Below are 22,643 nucleotides of genomic sequence, written 5' to 3' on the forward strand. Positions count from 1 at the left end.
GATAGAGGAGCAGGCAGGATAAGGGATACAGGAGTGGCAGGAAAAGGGATAGAGGAGTGGGCAGGACAGGGATGCTAGAGTGGCAGGAAAAGGGGTACAGGAGTAGCAGGATAAGGGATGTAGGAATGGCAGGACAGGGGATGCTGGAGTGGCAGGATAAGGAATACAGGAGCGGGCAGGACCAGGGGTGCTGGAGTGGCAGGACAGGGGATACAGGAGTAGCAGGATAAAGGATACAGGAGCGGCAGGACAGGGGATACAGGAGTAGCAGGATAAAAGATGCTGGAGTAGCAGAACAGGGGATGCTGGGCAGCAGAACTGGGGATGCAGGAGTAGCAGGATAAAGGATGCTGGAGTAGCAGGACAGGGGATGCTGGGCAGCAGAACTGGGGATACAGGAGTAGCAGGATAAAGGATACAGGAGCGGCAGGACAGGGGCTACAGCAGTAGCAGGATAAAGGATACAGGAGCGGCAGGACAGGGGCTACAGCAGTAGCAGGATAAAGGATACAGGAGCGGCAGGACAGGGGATACAGGAGTAGCAGGATAAAGGATACAGGAGCGGCAGGACAGGGGATACAGGAGTAGCAGGATAAAGGATACAGGAGCGGCAGGACAGGGGATACAGGAGTAGCAGGATAAAGGATACAGGAGCGGCAGGACAGGGGATACAGGAGTAGCAGGAGAAAGGATACAGGAGCGGCAGGAGCAGGGATGCTGGTCCCCACGGTGTGCGTGCTCAGGACTGGCCTGGACGTCAGCGGGAGGGGAGGGGAGCCCGGGCCGGCTCCGGCGCCGTTGCTGAGGCAGCAGGAGCCGCGGCAGCATCCCCGAGAGCCGGGCGGGCAAACTCCTCCTCCCTCCCGCTCTCATCCCCGCTCTCCCCGCTTCCTTTGCAAAGATGGCAACCGAGGGGCTGCACGAGAACGAGACCCTGGCATCGCTGAAGAGCGAGGCCGAGAGCCTGAAGGGCAAGCTGGAGGAGGAGCGGGCCAAGCTGCACGACGTGGAGCGTGAGTGGGGCCCGGAGCGGGGCCGGGCCTGGCGGGAGCGGGGCCGGGAGCGGGGAGCGCTGCCCAGGGCCGGACACAGCCCAGGGCCTGTGGGGAGCGGGCAGGGCCCGGGGCAGGGCCTGGGGCAGAGCCCGGGGCAGGCCCGGGGCCGGGCAGGCCCCGCACAGCCCCGGCCCCGCGGGGACCCGGGAACACCCTCGGTACTGCCCGCGGTTCCCCTCAGCGCTGGATGCCGTGTCAGGAGCCAGGATGAGCCCCAGCCACGAGGAAGTGATGGCAATTTGCTCTAACGAGGCCGGGGTTTCACCCGAGGTGTGGAGGGGCTTTAAAAGGAGCACTGTTTCCAAAAGCAGCTCCTCTGCCCCCTCTCCGCCAGGGATGCAGTGCTGATTCAGAGGCGGTGAGTCAGGGCTGGAGCTGGCAGTGTGTAACTCACCGCTCCCGCTGCAGCATCCAGGGATAACCCGGCAGAAATGATGGACACACCTCAGCCCGGCCCTCCCCCGATCCACTTCCCCATTCAGGAAAAAGCAGCTCACCTTACCATAGCTGAGCTTTGCAAATAGGTATTCACAAGTTCTGAGATACAAAAAAATCATTATTTCATTTTATAGTTACAATGATACATTGCAGGGGTCTTTTGTTTTAGTTCTTTTTTCTTTTGATGTTTTTTCTTGGTTTTTTTTTTAAGAAAAACATGTAAGTTACTGTTTCCATCTGAAATCATGTATTCTATTAGTGGGTCATCACAACCTTTCTTTCATGTGCTTTGATGCCTTAAGCATTGAAAAGGAATCTGAGCTTGTATCCAGTGACTTAGTTCATAGTGTTTTGTAAGAATGAGAGACTGAAAAACAGGAAGGATTACAACACAATATATATATTCTGGAATAAATAGGGTATTTGCTTGCCTAAGTTAGACAATTATGTTATATGAATGGCCCGTTAATCAGAATGGTTAAAGAAACAGAGATATCCTCATTACAGAAACATCACCATAAATCACCCTATTCCCATAGTATTATTTCTGTATCAGAAGTGATGAGTCTTGGCTTAACAGACCTCTTAAGCATATTCTTAAACCCATTTTTGCTCACAATGTTTTACCTCTGATTGCAACATACTGTAACTGTATGTGCTATTGATAGTCGTGGGATATTCTTTGTTATATATAAAATCTGTAAATTTCCAGTGGAAAGATGTGTTTGCAAAGCCAGCATTTCTAATACAAAGAGTGTTATGCTGCTGTAAAACAATGCTCCCTTATCATATTTTATATCATTCATTATGTATCAGAGCTTTTTTACACTTACATTATTCCCAAGTATTGTTTCTGCAGAGTTTGCTAGTTTCAGAATAAGGCATCATTTCTGATTTCTGCTTGGTTGGTTGGTTTGGGTTTTTTTTTCCCTTAATCTAAAATGGTATCTTCTGCATTTTTTTGCTCAGATCATGACTTTCCCTCTGTGGTTCCCAAAACAAATAGCTGGCTGAAATAGGATTGCCCTTATTTGTTCAATTGCTTCTGAACAGCAGCTCTCAAAAATGTGCATAGAAAAAGGAAATGCCAAGCATGCATTTGATTTGCAGTCTTATAATTTTAAGGAGTCAATTCAAAAGCTTAAAATTTTAAGTGTAGACAAAAGTTTGTTCTGTTTGTGTGAGAACCATTAATTTTTAAGGCCAAGAGAGACCATTAGACCCAACACAGAAAAGATCAAAGACCCAAGAGTATCTGCATCAATTCCACACCTCCAGTTCAAGCCAAACAACATTTTTAAGAAAAATAGGCAGTTTTATCTGGACCTCTGTAAAACTGCTCAAGCTATTTACTGGCTTTAGCTGATCTACTTGTCTGAGTGCATGATTTTCCACTATCTTTGAACAATATTGGTGAATGCTTAAAAATAACTATCTGACTCAAAACTGTTCTAGGCAGGAGCAGGGTTATTATGGCTGTGGTTGGAGATAAGCGTCCTCAGAGAATCAGTGAGGCTAAACCAGACAATTTCACAGAGTCTCAGCTGCCTCGACATAATGGAAACAGTTTGTCCATTGTCTGTGAAACATTTGTTTTTTTCAGATATGTTCTGGACACAAGCATCTTTCCAGCTGCCATAATCACCTCCTATCCTGTGTTTTCATGTCTTTTGATTGGATCATTTGGCAGGTTTCTATGGGCAGTAGTAGGGGGAATGTATCTTTTCCTCAGTGGGTTTATATGGTACTTTCTCAGAAACTTGCTTCTGATTTATTGACAAATCATGAGGAATGGTGGACAGCACTTGTCTCCTGGCTCGGGGAGACTGGTTGAGCAGAGATTTCAGCTGACAGCATTATTCTGGCACAGCCTGTGGGGCTGGTGGCTTTGGAAGACAACTCTTGAAAAGGTAATCCACTAGAAATCAGTTTCTGGCTTGGGCAGAAATTGCTTCACTGACCCTGTGCCAGGAAATGATCTGTGAGTTCAGGATGCCTGCTGTCTCACTGTCACAGCCCTTCCCAGCCCTTCCCAGCCCCTGAGCTTTCTTGCAGCCTCAGAAAAGTGATGAAGGATGAAGTAGCAAGGCAGCTCCAAAGCACCACTTGCCATGGGGGCTGTGGAGCTCAGTCTCCAGCAGGGCAGTGAAAAGCTCAAGATTTCATCTGTCAGCTCATTAAGGCATGTGAGCTTCTCCATTTATTCCAGAAATTTCAGTCAAGCATTGTCCTCCCAGTCAACAGCAGCTGGATCATCTTAGGTTTCGGTGTGGACAACCACACAACACAGGAAGTGCTGAATCCTATCAACTCTTCTCTAGACAGAGAAGTGTTTAAATTTGGTGCCAAGTCTCCAGCCCCAGGATCTCTACTCTGCTGTGGGACTTGAAGTAAGCCTCACTCTCAATCTGTGTGAAGAGCTGCCCCTCTGGGTGCTGAGATATGTCATGGCCCTACTCATACCACACTGTATGAACATGCTGGAGCAGGGCAAGTAGGTTTCCTCAGATGACCCTTTCTCCCAGACATTTACAGGTGACCCCAGCTTGAGGCATCAAGGTTATATGAGACACCTTTTAGTTGTGTCAGCTGCATGAATTTTATGTCACAGTCAGTTTGCACAGAAGAAATGTACATTTGTCAGGTTTTTAAGAATATCAGCTAAAAGTTCTGCTATTAAACGAGGTACAAAAGAACTGAGTTCTTCACTAGAGGATGCTGCTCAGGAGAGTTGCTTGCCTGCCCTGTGTTTCCTTCTTTTGCTGAAGGGACATCCCATGGAGTCCTTGATGTCCATAGTTATTATTGGAAAGTTGGGTAGTGTACTCTTACAGCTTCTTGCTCACTCAGAGCTGTGTCCTGGCCCTTGCTGCTCCTGGCCAGCAGAAGGGGTGGCACAGCAGAGTCACCAGTGCCAGTGGCCAGTACCTGTATCCCACTGCACCCCCACAGTTCTGAGAGCCAGCTGGGAATCACATCCAGAACAACAGTTTGTCCACCTTCAGGCCTGAGGATTTCCCAGTAAAGGGGGCAGAGGGATAATCTGGTTTCCAGTTATACTTGGGTGGGATGGTCAGCAAGAGCTTCAGCTGCTGCATCCCTGGAATTCAACCCTGAGTGAATTCACCCTTGTCTCTTTCTGGTGAATATGTTCCTATGCCACCCACCTTGGTGTTAGCCACCTGCCAGCTCTGAAGCATTGGCTTGCACCATGGACTCAGACTTCATGGATTAATCCCTCCAGGGGCATTACTTGTAGGCAGATATTTTCCAGGGCAGAGCTTTGATGAAGGGCTCTCTAACCATCAGCTGTTTGCAGTTCATCAGGTGGCAGAGCGTGTGGAGGCACTGGGACAGTTCGTGATGAAGACGAGGAGGACCCTGAAGGGCCATGGAAACAAAGTTCTCTGCATGGACTGGTGCAAAGACAAGAGAAGAATTGTGAGCTCCTCCCAGGTATGCTGTTGGGCAGGTGTTTTTCAAAGGTGCTGTTGAGCACTATACAAATTTCTGGCTGTGCTGTGTGCCATTCCTAGCAGATGATACCTGGGATTATTGTAAATGTTTTCAAGATGCCCTGGAAGATGTTCATTGGCAATGTATTTGTTCAGAGAGTGTAAATCTAACCTTTGAATCATTAGTACACTTCTTGTAGTTAATATCCTAAATATTTCCTGTCCAGTCATACACAGATTTTCCCATATTCCCTCCTACAATAAAAAAATAGATTCATGTGAGGCTACATCTGTTTCCTTTTTCTTTACAGATTAAATATTTAGCAAAATTTTCAGGTTATGTGTTCAGAGAAAATCATCAGGAAAAGAGGTGTTGATTCTTTTAGAGATTTCTATGCACAGAAATTTCTTCTGCAGTCTGTATGATTGATATGACCTTGAAAGCCTCAGAAATCCTGCCAAAATTACTGCATTAAGTTGGGCATTTTGAGAAACAGTCCTAACACCTGCTCAAAACCAGTCTCATAAGCTGGAGGAGGTAATGAGATAATTACTTTCTAGATCCCCTGGTTTGTCCTGAGCCCAGTATGGCAGTGAGTGAGTTTGTTGCATCTCACAGCTGTTCATTGACCTACATGAAATCTGTCAGGGGTCTCACTTGAGGGATAAAAATAGGCAATCTGCATTGCAGGCCACTTTCACTCACTGTGAGTTTTTACCGTTCATGGTGATTTCAACAGAGAGAATAACTTAAATATTTAATGTCACATTTTTTAAAGTGGTTAAAATGTTAGTGTGTTGATCAGAAAACTGAACAAACATGTTGAAATGCATTTTTTTGCTCTATTTTAAGAACTGTGTAAGTCCAGGTACAGAAGCAGTTGTTGCTCAGTAATAAACATTTCACTTTCATGATAGAGGGAAGATAACAATATTATGTACATAAGGCAAAGATGTACACCAAGTGATTGTGCTGCTCTCTGTACAAGGTTCTATGATGGCTATTTAGCTGGTTGTATAGTGGATAATTGAAGGTTAAGTAAGTGTAGTGACAAATAAAGGGAAAACCAGGATCTGACTGGAAAGGGAAGATGAATAAACAGTGCAATATCTATAAACAGTCAAGTGAGGACTTACAGGTGGCAGGTTCCTGAGGAGATGGCCCTGTCCATGGCATGTGCTGCAGGTGAAAGGAGTACTCATGAAGCCATTAAGAGGGAAGAGAAAAAAAATGAAAAATAAATTGGTCTTTTAATCAAACATGAGTCGTCTCAGTGAGGAGGAGATCCACTTCTCTTGTGGTAGATACAATAGCACTACTGACAAGTGTGTCCTTGATGCTTCACTGTGACCACTGTGCTGTTGTTAAGATGGAGACAAAAGGACATAACAGAGGGGAGAGGAAATGAGCAGCAGTTTTCTCCAAGCTGAGAAGCAGGCTGGTAGCCACGTCTCTGGAAGGCCTCAGTTTCTCTTTCTCTGTGCTTTCATTTAGGATGGGAAGGTGATCGTGTGGGATTCCTTCACTACCAACAAAGTAAGTGAAAATTCAGCAAAATTCTGTGCCTAGGGCACATGACAGTGGGATGAGGTGAAGGGCTCACAGATGTCACTGGAGGCAGTGGGATAATGGGATAAAATGCAGACTTCCACTAGCACCCCAAAAAAAGAGCCCAGGGCACGTCACGTCCCTTGGCCTGTTTCTGAGCAAAGTCCCTGTCAGGGCACTGGGGTTTGTCACGGTCTGCAGTGGGAGGCTCTGATCAAACCTCTTTGCTCACAAGGGAGGCAAAGCCCAGTCACCAAAACAGGGGAATTTTTCCTGGGCACTCCTGTACCAGTGTGTGATCACTGGGGATCTCCAGCTGCGGTGCTCACTGTGAAATGGTGCCACTGCTCCTCCAAGCCCTGCCTGGGCTGCCTCATGGCACCCTGCTCCACACAGATGAGGAAAAACTACTTGTTTTTAACTCATTTTTACATGTGCAGCAGTGGGGACCTTTCACAGCACTGGATGACCCAATAAAACATGCTCTGTGATCAGTTTGGGGCTCATAAATAAGGTGGGAAGTGTCAGAGGAGGACTGGCCATCCTCCTGCTGCTCTGCTGCATTTTGCAGTCAGGGTTGTTGACTTACATATGAGTTGTGGCTGGGGGAAACATCTAGACCTTGCACTGACCCTGAGGATGTCCCACAGAAACACTGAACTTACTGCTCCCACTGTTTTCCTTGCATGGATGAGAAGCAGTGAGGTCCCAGTCTAAAGGGCCGCTGTGTTTCAGGAGCACGCCGTGACCATGCCGTGTACCTGGGTGATGGCCTGTGCATATGCCCCATCTGGATGTGCCATTGCTTGTGGGTAAGTTCCCAGCTGCCCCAGCAGCTTGCACAGAGAAGCTGGATTTGTTGCAGTGTCCTGCTGGCTTCAGAAGCTGACAGATAGATGTTTGTGTGCCGTGATTGTGGATGAAAGGTCTACATTCAGTGCCTCTGATTCTATTTCCATAGTGGCTCATACATACTATCTCCACTGACTTCAGAGCAATAACATTTGTTGTGTAAGCATGGAAAAGAATCCTCTTTTAGCATTTATATAATGGATTAGGAATTATACATGCATGCAACTTCCCTTTTCTAGTGTGGTTTTCTACATTGGATATATTTTCAAAGGAAAAGATGTTTTAATTGTATTCTTGCTTTGCATTCATTATTTTATGACAGAGGTTCATCATTAATGATTACCAGTATTTGAATAGATCTTGCTAAGATGACATGGGGAGAAGTAACCCCATCCTTGATAATTTTCTACAAGTTTTTTTACGGCTCAGGTTTGAAAAAAATAAGTTTATATAGGGGAAAAAACCAAAGAGATGAAATGTTGGCAAAACATCTTGAAGAAGGGATTGGGTGGATCAGACAGGCAAAACAAGCTTGAGTCAAGAGAAAGGAACAAGGGGAGACTTCAGTGTGCAGCTTGCAAGTCTAGAAAGCAGCAGACCGAGACAGAGAAATCATGCTCTGTACATGTGTGTGGAAAGGAGTCTGGAAACTGTGGTTTTGACTAGAACCCAAAGAATAGCAAGCAAGCTCTGTCTTTACACTTGTAACAGAGACAGGTAGTGTATGTATATTGCACCTAATGCTGTACTTCTGTTGTCCTGTCATTTAAGTGCCATGCACATAATGTAAGGCACAGAACTAGCAACTGGTGGTGTGCCAGGATCCCAGGGACCAGGGCAGGACTGATCTGCCATGACTGTAGGAAGGAGTCAGATATAAGTGCTACCCTTTAGAAATGGGTCCTGGCCCTGACACAGCTTAACTGGAGGAGGACAGCAGCTACAGAAGTCAGTGCTTTATCCAAACGTTATCCAAACTCTTCTAAAATTTTATCTTCACACCCACTATTTGCTGTGCTGCCTTTTCTGCAGAAGCTAGGTCACATTTGTTAGGGTAGGTGTATAATGATGCTGAAATCCTGATCTTGGCAATGACAGATGTCAGCAGGAAAATGGCACTTTGGCTGTATGTGAAATGTTAACCCTGAGGTAGCTGCTGTCACCTCCCAGTTTATACTTTCGTGAGGTTTCATTCAGTGCCATTTATAAACTCGATAAGGGTGAAAAATACTGAGGCGCAGCTGTTCAAGTTCTGTAAAGCAGCCAGGCTGGTGAGGCAGCTGGGGCTTCCCTGCACAGGGAGATCCCACACAGCACAATACAGGGAAGTCGGTACTTGGAAGGCTTTGGCAGCACAGCACTGACAGGTGGTGTCCTTATCACCACTCGCCTTTTGTCGTTGCAGTTTTAACCAGTTTTCCTCTCTCTGTTACTGCTATTATTACTCTCTTCAGTGGCCTGGACAACAAGTGTTCTGTGTACCCTCTGACATTTGAAAAAAATGAAAATATGGCTGCAAAGAAGAAATCTGTTGCAATGCACACGAACTACTTGTCTGCCTGCAGCTTCACTAACTCAGACATGCAGGTAAATGCACTCCCTGCTCACCATCACCTAACAGGAGCTGCACTCAGGTGCAGTGCACATGTCCTTCCTTACTCCTGGGGCACCCAGGGCCGTGTCCTGCCCCCACAGGGGCTGCTGGAACACCCTTGCAGGGGGCAATGAGGGTGCTGCAAAAGCTGCTGTCAGGAAATGCTTGTCACAGGCCCTGGCCAGGCTGTCCCTGCAAAGGCCTGTGGCTTCTGCAGAGGGAGCTCACTGGTACCTGTATGTTCTCTGCTTCCCAGTTTGTGCTTTTAGGAGCTGAGACTACTGCAAATAGTTGAAACCACAATTTAGCCAGGACAGGGCTGGGTGCTGTGCCAGCTGATGGTGACTGTGTTGTTTGCCTGCTTTGTCCCGGACATCCGGCAAAATTTACTTTTGCTTTCATTCTAAGTATTTTTTATTTATACCAAGTGATACAATTGAGCTTGAAGATGGCTCCACAGGGCCATACCTGTTGTCTGTACATGCAGTGTGTGTTCCCTCAAAGGAAAGGAGTGATGCTGTTCCCATCTCACAGGCAGTGGGGTGGAGCACAGAGGCTTACAATGGAACATGATGACAAAGCCAGGAACTGAATGCAGATCTTCTGAGACCAAGCCAGCCTTCCTCTCTATTGAATTTCTCAAAGATCTCTTTCTCTAGGAACACAGAAAATTATGAAAGGAGCCAGGATAATCCCTTTGTCCTCTCTGGTTTCTGAATTTAATTAAAGCTCTTCTCAGTGCAGCTCTGCAGCAAAATAAGTGGCAGAATGGAGCACTTTTATAGCTCTTAATGTCAATAGAGCTGCTAGAAAGGGAATACCATGTCCCCTTCTTCCAGATATATGGAGCTCTTCTGAAGGAAATATCAGCTCTCATTGCTTCTATTTCAGGACATGTGAAGCCGAGAGTATGTTGTTGTTTGTCGCTCTCTGGTTTCTGTAATGACTCTGAGGTGCTAATTTAAGTCCATTGCCATGGAAACAAGTGGTGGAGGTACCCAGCAGTCATGCTTGCTTAGCCCTGACCTTCCTGTCAGGAGCCGTGTGGAATTAGAGCAGTCTAAATTAAGTGGAATGTTTTTGATGAGATATAAACCCAGTTTTCTCTTTTATTGTCTATATCTAAATGCTTTGAGCTTAAATCTGGTGGCAGGAAAAATAACAATTTATTTTTCATAATAAAAAGGAAAGAAAAGTTGTGTCTCTTTTTTTTTCCATATTAGATACAGCAAAGTTCATTGATATTGGAGGTCATATATTGTTGCTATTATAACAATTGTGAACTATTGGTAGCTATTGTTAAGACATATCACAGTGGATTAAGGTGCTTTACATTTAGCGAGTCAGAAATTTTTCTGAAGTCTTTAAAAAAAATTTTCTTGTGATTGCTAGGCTTATAAGTGATCATTTATAGCACTGCATGTTATTCAACCAAATACAAGAAACAGATTGGCCAAGCTTCTCTTCAGACACTGTTATGTAGCAGATCCCAGAGAATCCCAGATTTCTTATCTTTTTTCATTTACATGTAGGCCTCAGAATTAAAATTATTCAAAATTAAAACTATTCAGTAACTCCGAGGGTGCAGAGTGCTACAGGAACATTGTGCAGGAGCTTTCCCAGTTATGTGCAGAGTAGCTCTGCTCTCCCAGTTTGCATCAGGAGGGATGTGGTGCTGTCCTGGAGCAGCTCCAGTGAGGTGGAGTGTCCCCCAGCCCAGTGTCCCCACAGCTCCCACTGCTAGGTGCTGCCAGGGCTGCAGCTCTGCCCTGGCTGCTGTCTTAAACTACAGCTCAGTTTTCCCACAGAGGTGTGGAAGACTGTGTAGGAGTTTAGGGTTTAGTGTGCTTGTGTGCTTCAGGCAGTGCAATGGAAAGAGAGGAAGTCTGGGGGTGGCTCATCGTGGGTTAGAGTCACTCCCAGGCTGTGTGGATGCTGAAAAAGGGGGTCCCACCCTTGCTGCTCATCATGTTTCCACGTGGGCCCTCAGCTGCAGGCCTGGGTGACCCACACATCTTGTTCTCAGTGCCCCAAACCAGTCTTGCTTGAGAGAGCCTCCCCTGCCTCAGTGAGCAGAGAGCCAGGGAGCCTCACTTCCTAAATTAGGTATCTGGAGCTCTGTGGTGTGATAATGCTCCCCATGTGACAATGCTCCATGTGTATTAATAGCAACAGTTAATTGAGATCTCAAGGGTTTGCATAGGGCAGGCAGCCATGCTTCCAAGTGTGGCATGGCTGAGGAGCAACCTTGAAGTTGAGTCTATAACATTTCTCTTTAAGCATTAACTGGAGCTCTGGGTTGCCAATGTAGCCTTCCCTTGCACCTTTAGCCACTCCTATTCCCTTAGACAATGCTACAAGAGCAAATCCTCAGAGCTGAAAGTCTTCTTTCCTCAGCCAAGTACAAATACTCCCCAGAACAGGGAAGTTCATTGATCCAGGCTCAAAAGCTGGCCAGGAAGACAAGTCAGGACTTTCTTCTGGTATTATCATCTGAGAGCATGAGCATCTCTCTGCTGCAGGATTCAGAACAGTCTGTTCTGCAGCTTTGCAGACCTCTGTTTACAGGAAGAATTTTTGGAGCATCTGTCAAACATGTTCAGTGTTTAACCTTTATGCAACTCTGTGAATGGTTTCGTGACTGTGTGATCATTTTCTTCTCAAAGAGAATTTTGTTTTTGACTTGTAACTGCCCACTGGGATCGCTTGAGTTTCCTCACCAACCATGAGAAAACCCATGTACAAAACTGAGGGCCCTCCTACATTCACCCTTGCTTCCTTCCACACCAGTGCACAGGGACTCTTTCAACCTACAGAATCTGTGATTGCATAACAGTTTCGGGTGCCAAGGGGAAATTTTGAACAATTGAGCATCATCAGGATTTAGCCACAATAACAAGCTCTGATCACATGTGCTTTCTACAAGTACTGTAGCAGATGGGAAGCTGGGAGCTATGTTCGGTCAGTGTGTGTTCAGGCCCTTTTACACACAAATGATTTAGGACAAGTGAGAGCTGATGGACTTATCAAACAACTGTCTAGACAGGCTTACTTCCCTTTCAGAAAATCCATGTCTTAAGTCAAATTAATTTGGTTTAACTTGACTATTTCAAGCAGAAAGAAAAAAGAATTGAAGAGTTAAACAGGTATACTTAACTCCAAGAGTTCTTCCATTTACCTGGGTTGAATTCCGACAGTCTAAATATGGACAGAGTGAAATACAGGGGCAGACAAGAATACCAGTATTGTTCTGCCTCCTTTTTAGAGACTATGAAAATGCCAGCAGATCCTTACTGCTGTCAGTTGTGCAAAGCCCACCACACAAAAGGGACCATCATTCAAACATTGTGTAGGTATAGTAGTGTTCATACAGCTCTCCTTTCCACTCTACCTTTTTACTTTAAAAATAAAAACCATAAACTTCAGGTTCACATTGGACGTATGACTTTGATTTATGGCATAGTATTTCATTAAATTAAAGCTATTCTTTGGTGTATGTGTAGGGTGTCTGTTGTTTCTTTGTCATTTCTGAAGGTCATCTGCTGATTCATGTATAATAACTCTTCTTCCCACATCCTATAGATCCTGACAGCAAGTGGAGACGGAACCTGTGCTCTGTGGGATGTTGAGAGTGGGCAACTTCTACAGAGTTTCCATGGTCATGGAGCTGATGTCCTGTGCCTGGACCTGGCTCCTTCTGAAACAGGAAATACATTTGTCTCTGGGGTAAGCAGGAGCTTTCTCTCATAACATAAAACTAAGGAATATGGAAGTGAAAAGGCAGCAAAGTAGGAGGCTCACAATGTTATTGAGAGAGTGCTGGAGTATATGTTGGATGCCCCAGTGCAATCCACTCATTGCAAGCACATTTTCCAAGCTGGAGCAAATTAAACCCCTGACTGTGGGGTCAAACCCACCCAGCCAGTCTGACTGCAGTTCTGCTTACTTAGCAAGTTCCACCCCACATCAAAGCAATCCAGCTTGAGATCAAAACAACGCCTCTGCCGGGAAGGGGAAGGCTCAGAGTTAGAGCAGTGGGCTCCTACCACAGAGGAGGTGTGAGTCCCTGTGGGTGGGAGCAGAGGACTTTCCACACTTTGCTCCTTCCCTGTGCCCAGCTATCAGGTGCCAGATGGGATGTGACAGGTGTCAGGCTGTGCTCAGGGCATCCAAGTGGGGTTGCAAACAACGTGCGTGCCACTGTGTCCCAAGAGTCAAGGGGCGGCTTGGACACTGGCTAACCCCTGGTGCAAGTTGGAGCAGGGAGATGAGGTGTGGCCACATCTTCAGCTGTTGCTGAGTCCTCTGTGCCTTCCAGTGGTACCAGAGGCATGTAAAGCCCCTTCATCAGTTGGACACTCTGCTCCCTGTCCTGGCACAGAGGAGCACACAAACCTCACTGGGGCTGCAGGACTGGACTGGTCCAGGAAAGTACCCAGGGCATCTTCCAGATCATGTCCTGCTGCTGAGGGATCACTGCTCCCAGGCAGCTGAGCCATTGGCACACAGCCTGGGAGTGAGGCAGGCTGGGCATAAAGGTGTGTGGGATGGAGCTCCACTCCTTTTCAAGGTGATCCTAGTCTTTCCCACATTAGAAAGTGAGTGTGCAGATCAGAGCTGGCAGAAGCCGAGAGGCCAGTTGCTACTGGTAACTTTGCTGAAGGTACCAGTAACCTTGCTGGTTTCTGAGCCCCACCAGCACTGGCCCATGGTTGATCCTGTATTTGATGATGGAAATAGCCTTGTGCCAGAGGGTGCCAAACATGGGTTACTAGTGCTTGGAGTCATGATCTTATCCCTACACAATAAACCTGGACCTCTTCTGTTTTGGCTGTTTTTATCAAATTTGGCTGGCACATCAGGAGCAGAGTCCAGCTCACTGGCCCAGTTTGGCTGCTGGTGGCACAGCTGCTCCGAAGCGTGACTGAAAGCTAATTCCACCCAAGTGCATTACTTCTCTCGGGTTTTCCTGTCACCGAGCTTGCTTCCCAGAAAGGATAGATTCATTCTCCCTGGGAACAGCTCAGCTTATTATAGGGCAAGGAATCACAAGCAGCTCTGGTACTGCTAAGAGAATATGTCATACTTGTGTTGATAGAGCAGCTTGGGCATGTCTGTGCTTACAGACATTCACTTAATTCATCACATGCAAAACACCACTGCAGTGAAGACCTGTCTTACATCGTGTCAGTGCAGGTATAGGCAGAACAGTATGAGGGTATGGTGAGGGGATGGTGGCATAGACAGATTCCCTGAATACTGTGCCTCTATGGTACAGTAACCTTGAGCTGGAACAAGCAATGTCAGTATATCAGCCTGCAGGTTGGGTGCTGTTACATTTACAGACTTAACTGAAAATTCCAGCCTTCCCTGGTAAGCTCAGCGCTGTGTCCCAGGCTGTTGTGCTCAGTGCCCTCTGAGCAAGGCTCCTCAGCTTGAGTTGAGTATCACTCAGGGGGCCCATCTCCACAGGTGGTGGCTGATTTCTCCTTCAAAACCTTAGGAGTCAAAACACCAGCTTGTCAGTTTGGTCTTGCCCCCTAACTCCCAGAAGGGTCAGTAAAAACATGTAATGAAGTATGAAGGGCTGGGCTTGGGCTATGGTAGGGCTGGAGAGGGAAATATGCTGGGTCCAAAATATCAAAAAAATCCTGTTTGGTTTCTCTGGTGCAGAAACCACAAGCTGGTGCCAGAGAACATTACATCTTTTAAATAATGACATCTTTACTAAAAACACTAGGATTTCATTTTAACAACAGAATTTTAAAAATAGAGAGAGAAATGTGTGAATTGTAAAGAGACTGTTTAATTTAATTAGTCATCATATTTGATTAAAATAAATAACATGTGGCATGGTCTGGTGGGCAGGGCACTCTGGCTCAGCAGAAGCAGCAGCCACTTGGCCTGCCCTGTTCTTCCCACACAGCCTCAGAGAGGCTGAGCCCCTGGAGCTCAGACTGCCTGCTCCTCAGCAGAGGCAAGTTTATTAAAATCTCCCATCACTCTTCAAAGCAAAGTCCATGTTCTTTTTCCTCTCACTACAACTGTGACAGCTGTGAGACATTGCAGCTGAGAGCGTGGTCCTACGGGTATGAGATGGTTCTTGCCCCAAGGACAGTGTAGACTACATGGGCCAAGCCCCTTGGCCAAAGAATTCAGGGTGCTGAGCACTGAGTGTTAAATGATCCTTTCAAAACACAGCTTGGAAGGGCAGGTTTTAGCTTGAGGATGAGATGAAGTGCTGCTATGCTGTTTTTCTCATCCCAACCACACCATCAAGCATGTGGGTGCAGAGCTCTGACAGGGGTTAACCCTTCTAGGCTGAGCAAGAAACCCTCTGGATGCACTGATTTAATTTTCTCTTTCAGTGTATGAAAAGAGTTAGTTATAAAACTCTAAATGCTGGGTATTGTTTTTCTATATTGATCATGTTAAGTGGTCAGAGATCCAGGTGAGTTGTGCAGCTCTGTGGCAGCACAAGCAGACCAGGGCTGTGAGTGCAGGGCAGCTCCAGCCTTCATGAGGAACTCTGATCCCACCTACGACTGCACAGCTGAGGGTACCACTTCAGCCACTTCTGGGGCTGCTTGGCTGGTTAAATCCTCTTGGAACTGTGAATTCAGAGCCTTTGAATGCAGTGGGCTTGAGGACAAGTATCAGGCACATGAGGGATGTCACCATTTGCACAATTGCAATGATTGTTTTTTTGTTCCTAGGGATGTGACAAGAAAGCCATGGTTTGGGACATGCGGTCCGGTCAGTGTGTCCAGTCATTTGAAACCCACGATTCAGATATCAACAGTGTCAGGTCAGTGTGTTTCTGGGAGAGGACACGTTTGCAGTGTTGAGCAATGTGCTGATTCTATTTCTGAAGTCTGACCTCATCCAAGTAATGTAATGTGTTCTGGTCTTCTTTCACTTGTGCACAGATATTATCCAAGTGGAGATGCTTTTGCCTCTGGTTCAGACGATGCCACGGTATGTTAATTCAGCAACCTAATTTAGGAAAATTCTGCTGCTTCCCAAGTCAGATTTTCCTAAAAGACTAGGTCACATCCACAGAGGACTTTTAGTGCCTAAACTGGGCCTGTGACACCAAATTCACAGGAATAATAATCCTATAAGATAAGAAAGTGGAGGGGCCATGGGCTCAGGGCAGAGCAGGGCAGATGTGGATAGCTGTCCTCTGCAGCCCCTGGGTGGCCTTGTCCACAGACACCTCTGTGGGCCCTGACTCACTGCAAGCACTTTTCACTGCAGTGAGTCACTGCATCCAGGTCATCCTAGATCACACATAGACCCTGATTGAATCTTACTTATCTATGAGCAATCTGCTAGGAAGGGCTCAGAATGCATTGACAGGTAAATTTGATCAGCACAATGTATACAAAATGCCATTTACCTCCTGGTGCCCTCTGCCCCTGAGTGATGCTCAGGGCTGATGGCCCTCCCTGCAGCTGGTGTGTCCCATGGGGGACCAGGCTGTGCCCCACCACAGCCCTGCAGGGCCTGAGCTGGCACTTAAGTGTAGCATGAGAGCAGATAATGGGGAGGCACCTGGCACCTTATTTCTTCTGTTTATTCATAAACATCACACTGAGTCACCTGAGAGCAAAGACTTTATCTAAATAACCCTGCCCTCAGAGCAGGTTTTGAGTCTGCTATTATGCTAGCTAAACTGATAAAAACATTCCTTTTGTCTTCATAGGATGTGGAGACATTCTAAGGTTCTTTGGAGAGAGTGAACCCTGATTTTATGTTTTAAAAACTGTGACTAGAAGTTAATACCTCTAGTCCTGTGATGAGCCCAGTGCCTCTCTGCACACTTGGATGCAGTACTGTGAGCTCTTGAGGGAGTGATACAGAGAAATTGTCCATCATTAAATTCCAGTGAAAATACTCTCTTTGTATGTCCAGTAGCACAGATTCTTATTAATTAATTTGATATTTTTTTTTTTTTCTTTTTAACCATTCTTGACACCCCTGACTCAAGCAGGAGAATGGGAAATTCCACCTCTGTACTTTTGACAGAGGTTTTGGCAGTTTCCATCTACCTCATTCTTTAAATGAAGAGGTTTGTTTTTGTAGTGTTACAGGGTGGTATCCTTGACCTGATTTATATACTTGGGGATTCTGAGGAACAGATAATCCTGACTGGAAGTATTCCATAAAATCGTGTTCAGATGACAACATTGTCATCTGCAGTGACCCCAGCTCCCTGTCAGGACAGTCTGATGAAGTTATTCATCTGTGTGGAGCACTGGGAGACCTGGACTGCACATACCTGGCAGCTCCCCACTGCCCTGCAAATCAAACAGCCCCTTCTTTATGTGCAGACTTGAATAACAGCCATTTTTCAATAGTAAAGGTCTTAATATTAGCAATCCATCTGGCCAGTGTTTGCTTAAGCTTAACTCATTGAGGAGGGGTTTCAGTTCACATAGTTTCAAAAGTGCATTTTGATTTCAGGGCTAACAGACTGCCTTTCTGCATGGCAGTGTTAGTCTGAAGTCTGGCAGTGAAGTCTGATACATGATTTCCGTGTCAAAGAAGCCAAATTTTGCTGGCAAATGATAAAAACAGGAAGTATAGGTTGTTAGAGGTGATTTGGAATTTTCCATGAGAAATGAAAACCAGAGATCTGCATTAAAATTTATTATTCCACTTGAATTATTTTCACGTAGGTTTTTCAAACAGAGAGGCCTCACAGAAGGAAAGGGAATGTTTGCTGTTCTGGCTTACTCAGAGCCAGGACTACCACCTAGGCTCCTCTGTGCCACATGGTCTGTGTTCTCAATAGTGATTAGAGATTTGATCCCATCTCCCAGGCTCCAGCTGTGGCTAAACTGTTGTTTAAGACATTGTCTCCACATCATCTCCCCAGCAGCAGGATGCCCTGATCAGCATGAAACCACAGAGGCAGGAGGGTGTGGGGATTCCAGTGGGTGCCATGGCCCAAACCCACCACTCATGTCTTTCTAGGACAGGCAGGAGGCTAAGACAAGTGGCTTGAAAAAGAAACTTCTTCCTGCAATGTATACAAAACAGCCTTGTGTTGCTTAGATCCCTGTTAGAGGATCCCAGTTACAGCAGCCAGAAGCAGAAGGAAAGGAGGAAGCAGAAAGAAGCAGAAGGAAAGAAGCCAAGCAGCCACTTCCTGTGATGTCTATTAAGCTGCACTTCCCACTCCCATTTTTCCAAATATTGTAGCCAGTGCTTCCAGCACTTACTGAGGCATGTGTATTGGTTTTGTTTTAATCCTAGTGTCGTTTATATGACCTTCGTGCAGACAGAGAAGTAGCAATTTATTCCAAAGAGAGCATCATTTTTGGAGCATCCAGTGTGGACTTCTCTCTCAGTGGTGAGACTTGAACTTTGGAAGCTATCTTAGTGTTGAGATTTGAGAGGAACTGTAAAATTTTTCAGTTTAATTTCATAAAACATTCGTTATTAAAAGTTATCAGAAGTAATAAGTACCAAAAGAGACATTTAATGCATGGAAGCTTTTTTTTGCCTCTGTAAAAATAATTACTCTTTAAATAACCTAGCTGGCTATGGCTTCTTTGTAGTGATGAAAAGTATTTTCCTGGCCCTACTGAAGGCAGGAAATATTTTGCTATTAACTACAGCTGGGCTAGAGTTTCACAATAATAATGAAAAACATTTCAAAGGCAATATGAAATGTAGCTAACTATTAAGTGCAGTTACATAAATAGTTTTTAAAAGGATAACAAATGATTAATAGTAAAAGTATATTAGAGGGGTATGAAGAAAGAGACATTACCACTTTTCACTACAGATCCTGAGACATAAGCCTGAATCTTGTCTCCCCTGTCCTATCAGAAATGCAAAGCTCCCCAGTCACCCTGGGTGGGGGTGAGTGGGTGGTGAACTGCCCTCCTCCTGGAACTGAGGCAAAGTCTCTGTCATGGTCACAAGCACCACAGCTTGTCCCGTTGGCAGTGAATCACTTACCAAATTGTCTGTTAATCATTCAAGCATTTGTATTCAGCTTCTTGTGTAAGGTCTGAGTAAAGTACTATCACCCTGCAAAGCTGTTAAAGTGCTCTTGAGTCTGTCACAATTGGAAGTCATCCTCCATCTCTAATGACTGAACGCATTCTATGTAATTTAACTAAAATTTACAGTGCTTTTAACGTATTGACTGTAATTGTTGCAGCATTGGCCAGCTCAGGAGCACAGTGGCCCGGGGGAGGCAGTGGCCACAGGGTGGGCTGGTGGCTCGTGGGCTATCAGTGTCCTGCAGAAGGCCCAGCTGCAGCCATGTGAAGAGCTCACAGTGCAAAATGTGATTCTCTCTGCAGGTCGCCTGCTGTTCGCAGGCTATAACGATTACACCATCAATGTCTGGGATGTGCTGAAGGGGTCCCGTGTGTCCATCCTGTTCGGACATGAGAACCGTGTCAGCACCCTGCGGGTCTCTCCCGACGGGACCGCCTTCTGCTCGGGCTCCTGGGACCACACCCTCCGAGTAAGTGCCGGGAGAGCCTGCCTCGGGCGCTTCTTTCTTCGATTGTTGAATAAAAGGGGCTGAGGAGGAAGGGCTGTTAGAGGAAAACTGCTCTAGAGGAGCAAAGGAAGGTATGGAGCTGTAAAACATGAACAGCAAAGCCCAAGAAAAATCCCCGCAAACTCAGAAGCAGAAGTGCTGAGTTTGAGCTTGCTGTTGGGTTACATGGTATCACTGCTGCCGATACTCTGTGCCGCTAATGTGATCGCCTTACCAAGGTTAATGTAAGGTTTGATAGGAGACTCAGTGTTATAAAGGAGTTCAGCTCTCTCTCTTTCTACAGATCTGGGCGTAACCTGAGACCTATATGCAGAATCAAATGAAGACTGAAACTCTGGACTACAAAAACTGCATAAAGAAGCCATTCCTCAAAATCAAATATTCACTACAGTCCGAAAGAGTAACACTCAACCCACAGGTTAACACAACTAGATAGAAAATGTAGTCTGCTTGAACACATAGCAAACATCAACTTGTAGTAAAATGAAATGTTTTAATTTTTTTTTTTTTAACTATATTCTTTTATTAGAATTAGTTTCATTATTTATAAAGGGACTTCTCTCCGAAGTCACCTGTATCATAGAATAGAGTATTTCAGTGCACATTATGTATTTATTTGCATGAAGTTAGTTCCTTTTAAAAGTAAAAAAAAAAAAAAAAAGTCCTGATTTTATCAGGTTATAATGAAAGGCTTTGGAAACATTCCGTAGTAGCATATTGAATTTTGATGTTGAAAAATGGAAAGAGAAACAATTCTGATACTTTATGGTGTTATGGATGACTGAACCTTGGTGGTAAGTAGAGGAGCAAAGGACCTACTGTGAAGGTACTGGCTGCTGTCATAAAAATGTATTTTTTGTACAGAAGAAAATCCCTTCAATCCCTGTTTTTTCCTACTGTCTTTTTAGATAGAAATAAGTATTTCATTCATGTTACCTGAATATAAAGAATCTAAATATATACAAACTGATAAACAGCAAAGAGGAGGGATATAAACATGATTTACATAATCATGAGGTAATACTTAACCAGTAGTTTCTTAGAAATTTTTAATTGTATCACTTGGTGAGTGAATTTTCTTTTACTTAAAGAAATACTACATGCTGAGCACTAAGGGATACTACACGCTAAGCATTGAGCACCATTATACTGATGGTCAAATCTTTTCCAAGTCAGTCATAGTCATTCTATGACCATGATTCTTATTTGCATTTTGAGCAGTTCATGCAATTTTGACAAGGCAATGTAGCTTAAATGTATGTTCAAGCAGTATGTGCCCATCTTAAGGTCCTTCTGCAATGTCAGAACAGTTTTAAGTTCATGCAAATACCAGTCAAATCATACAGTCCTTACTCTCACAGACATCTCCCACTGCCATGGACATGGTTTTGTCATAGCTGGATTGGAGAGTGAATAACAGTGAGCTGTTGAAAATCTGCTGTGAACCACAGTCCTGCCAGTGTTTGATACTGTGCTGATGAGAGCACATGAGTGCATCTGATGCAGGAGTCACTGGTTTTCAGGAGAGCAGGACAGCTGACCACATTGCTGGCAGCACCCAGCCTTCTGTGTGAGCATGGGAATGCCATACAGACTGGCAGGACCATCCCACACAGAAGTGATGCTCTAGAATCAAGATTGCATCAGATAAAGATGAGGTACAATTAATTATAGAACCACTGTGAGATTATATCTGCATTCATACATTGACAACTATTGGGACTAGAGTGTCAGCTCTGTTCATACCAGCAGGTACTGAGTCTCACCTGAGCACAGGCACATGGGGAGCAAAGAGCTGGAGTAATGCTGGGGGCTTGCACAGCCTGGCCTTTGAAGTGCAGGTGGTGAAGTACAACTCTGAATGTATCATATGTATGATTTGTATTTAGATTGGAACAAGAGAAAACAAGCTTACTGGAATGAACCTGTTTACAAGCTCACTGGTCACTGGAGTTTAATGATAACATCCTCATTCTATTTACAAGTGGAATTTCTTTACAATTATTTAAAAATCATATTGGAAACAAAGTCTCCTCATCCATGAAAACATTAGGTTCTGTGAATCCATAACCAGTTAACCTAAGACACTGACATTTATACCAGCCTTCCATCCCTAATGGAATAGGTTGGCTGTTTTCACTTGGAAAAGTTAAATCTGATGCTTTGCAATATCTGTGGCAAACTATCCCTGTAACAAACTGAATGCACTATGGAAATGTCATATAGAACTCACTGTGCAATATTGAGTCAATACACTGTACACATTTGATCAAAAGATTAATATTAATGTTTAGATAGTATTTATTGGCAAGATGTTTGTTTCAAACATAATACATTGTGTTGATATTTATGAACAGCCTAAATACAATAAATTGTATTTTACATATTGACAACATGTATATACTAGTTCTTCTCACTGCTTAGATATTTGTAATGGTGGCTATTTGGTTTTCTGCTTTTTTTGACATGCACTTTTTGCACCACACAGTTTGTTAAATTATTTCCCCTGCAAAAATCTCGGGCAAAATCCAGATCTACCATAAAATTGCTTCTGGAATACCTTCTGGAAATACCCAAGGTGAACCACAGCAAATGAGAGTGAGCAGCCCATGAAAGTACTTGAAATGCCCTGCATTCAGAAGGCCAGAATTCAGATTGTTTTCCTGCTCAGAAGGATCACAGCTAATGTAATGTTTTCTTTCTAGATCTTTATTGCCATACCCAGGAAGGAACTGGAAAATGCAGAGTATATATTTTGTGGGAGCTCCTTGTCTTGCAGCTGCATGCCAGTGAAAATCCAGACACTGAAATTCTGCTGAGGGCCCAGGCTGTGACTTTTTGGGTAAACCAGCTGAGCAGATCACCTGGAGGTGCAGCAGTTCAGCTTTCTGCCTTGTCAGGAGAGAACTGAGCTGTGGCCAGCTGTCCTCTGCACTTCAGTGTAGATTTTATGGTCAGCCTGAAGGTGGCTGGTGGAAGTGCTCAGCTTAGTCACTGAAAAAAGCACCTTCCTAATTTAGGTGCATCGTTTCATTTCCCCTCTTCTGAGGGCCCAGGGAAAGTGCTCAGCCAGCTTGTTCTGGGTGACATCAGTGCCCAAACTGTCAGCAGATCCAGTGAGAATGAGTCTGACATTGCATCTTGCACTTCTGTTCTTGCATGGAGAAAT

At 45.0% G+C, this 22,643-nt stretch overlaps 1 protein-coding gene across 1 annotated transcript; it reads left to right on the forward strand.

Moving 5' to 3' along the window:
* The first annotated feature begins 762 nt into the window (after positions 1-762).
* On the forward strand, positions 763-22,271 carry GNB5 (G protein subunit beta 5). The gene is made up of 11 exons (XM_056499978.1): positions 763-1,013; positions 4,813-4,949; positions 6,444-6,485; positions 7,233-7,309; positions 8,804-8,936; positions 12,526-12,669; positions 15,660-15,751; positions 15,873-15,921; positions 18,208-18,304; positions 19,269-19,435; positions 19,758-22,271. The coding sequence occupies exons 1-11, from the start codon at positions 902-904 to the stop codon at positions 19,767-19,769; spliced, it is 1,062 nt and encodes a 353-aa protein (XP_056355953.1). The 5' UTR covers positions 763-901; the 3' UTR covers positions 19,770-22,271.
* Positions 22,272-22,643: the final 372 nt, after the last annotated feature.

This window comes from Oenanthe melanoleuca, chromosome 10, assembly GCF_029582105.1.
Source record: "Oenanthe melanoleuca isolate GR-GAL-2019-014 chromosome 10, OMel1.0, whole genome shotgun sequence".
Classification (NCBI taxonomy): domain Eukaryota; kingdom Metazoa; phylum Chordata; class Aves; order Passeriformes; family Muscicapidae; genus Oenanthe; species Oenanthe melanoleuca.

Bases quoted from the DNA above. Each gene is read 5' to 3' on its own strand.
- GNB5 (XM_056499978.1), top strand. From the start codon at position 902: ATGGCAACCGAGGGGCTGCACGAGAACGAGACCCTGGCATCGCTGAAG. The intron at 1,014-4,812 runs GTGAGTGGGGCC...AGCTGTTTGCAG, and splicing joins CAAGCTGCACGACGTGGAGC to TTCATCAGGTGGCAGAGCGT. The intron at 6,486-7,232 runs GTAAGTGAAAAT...GCTGTGTTTCAG, and splicing joins ATTCCTTCACTACCAACAAA to GAGCACGCCGTGACCATGCC.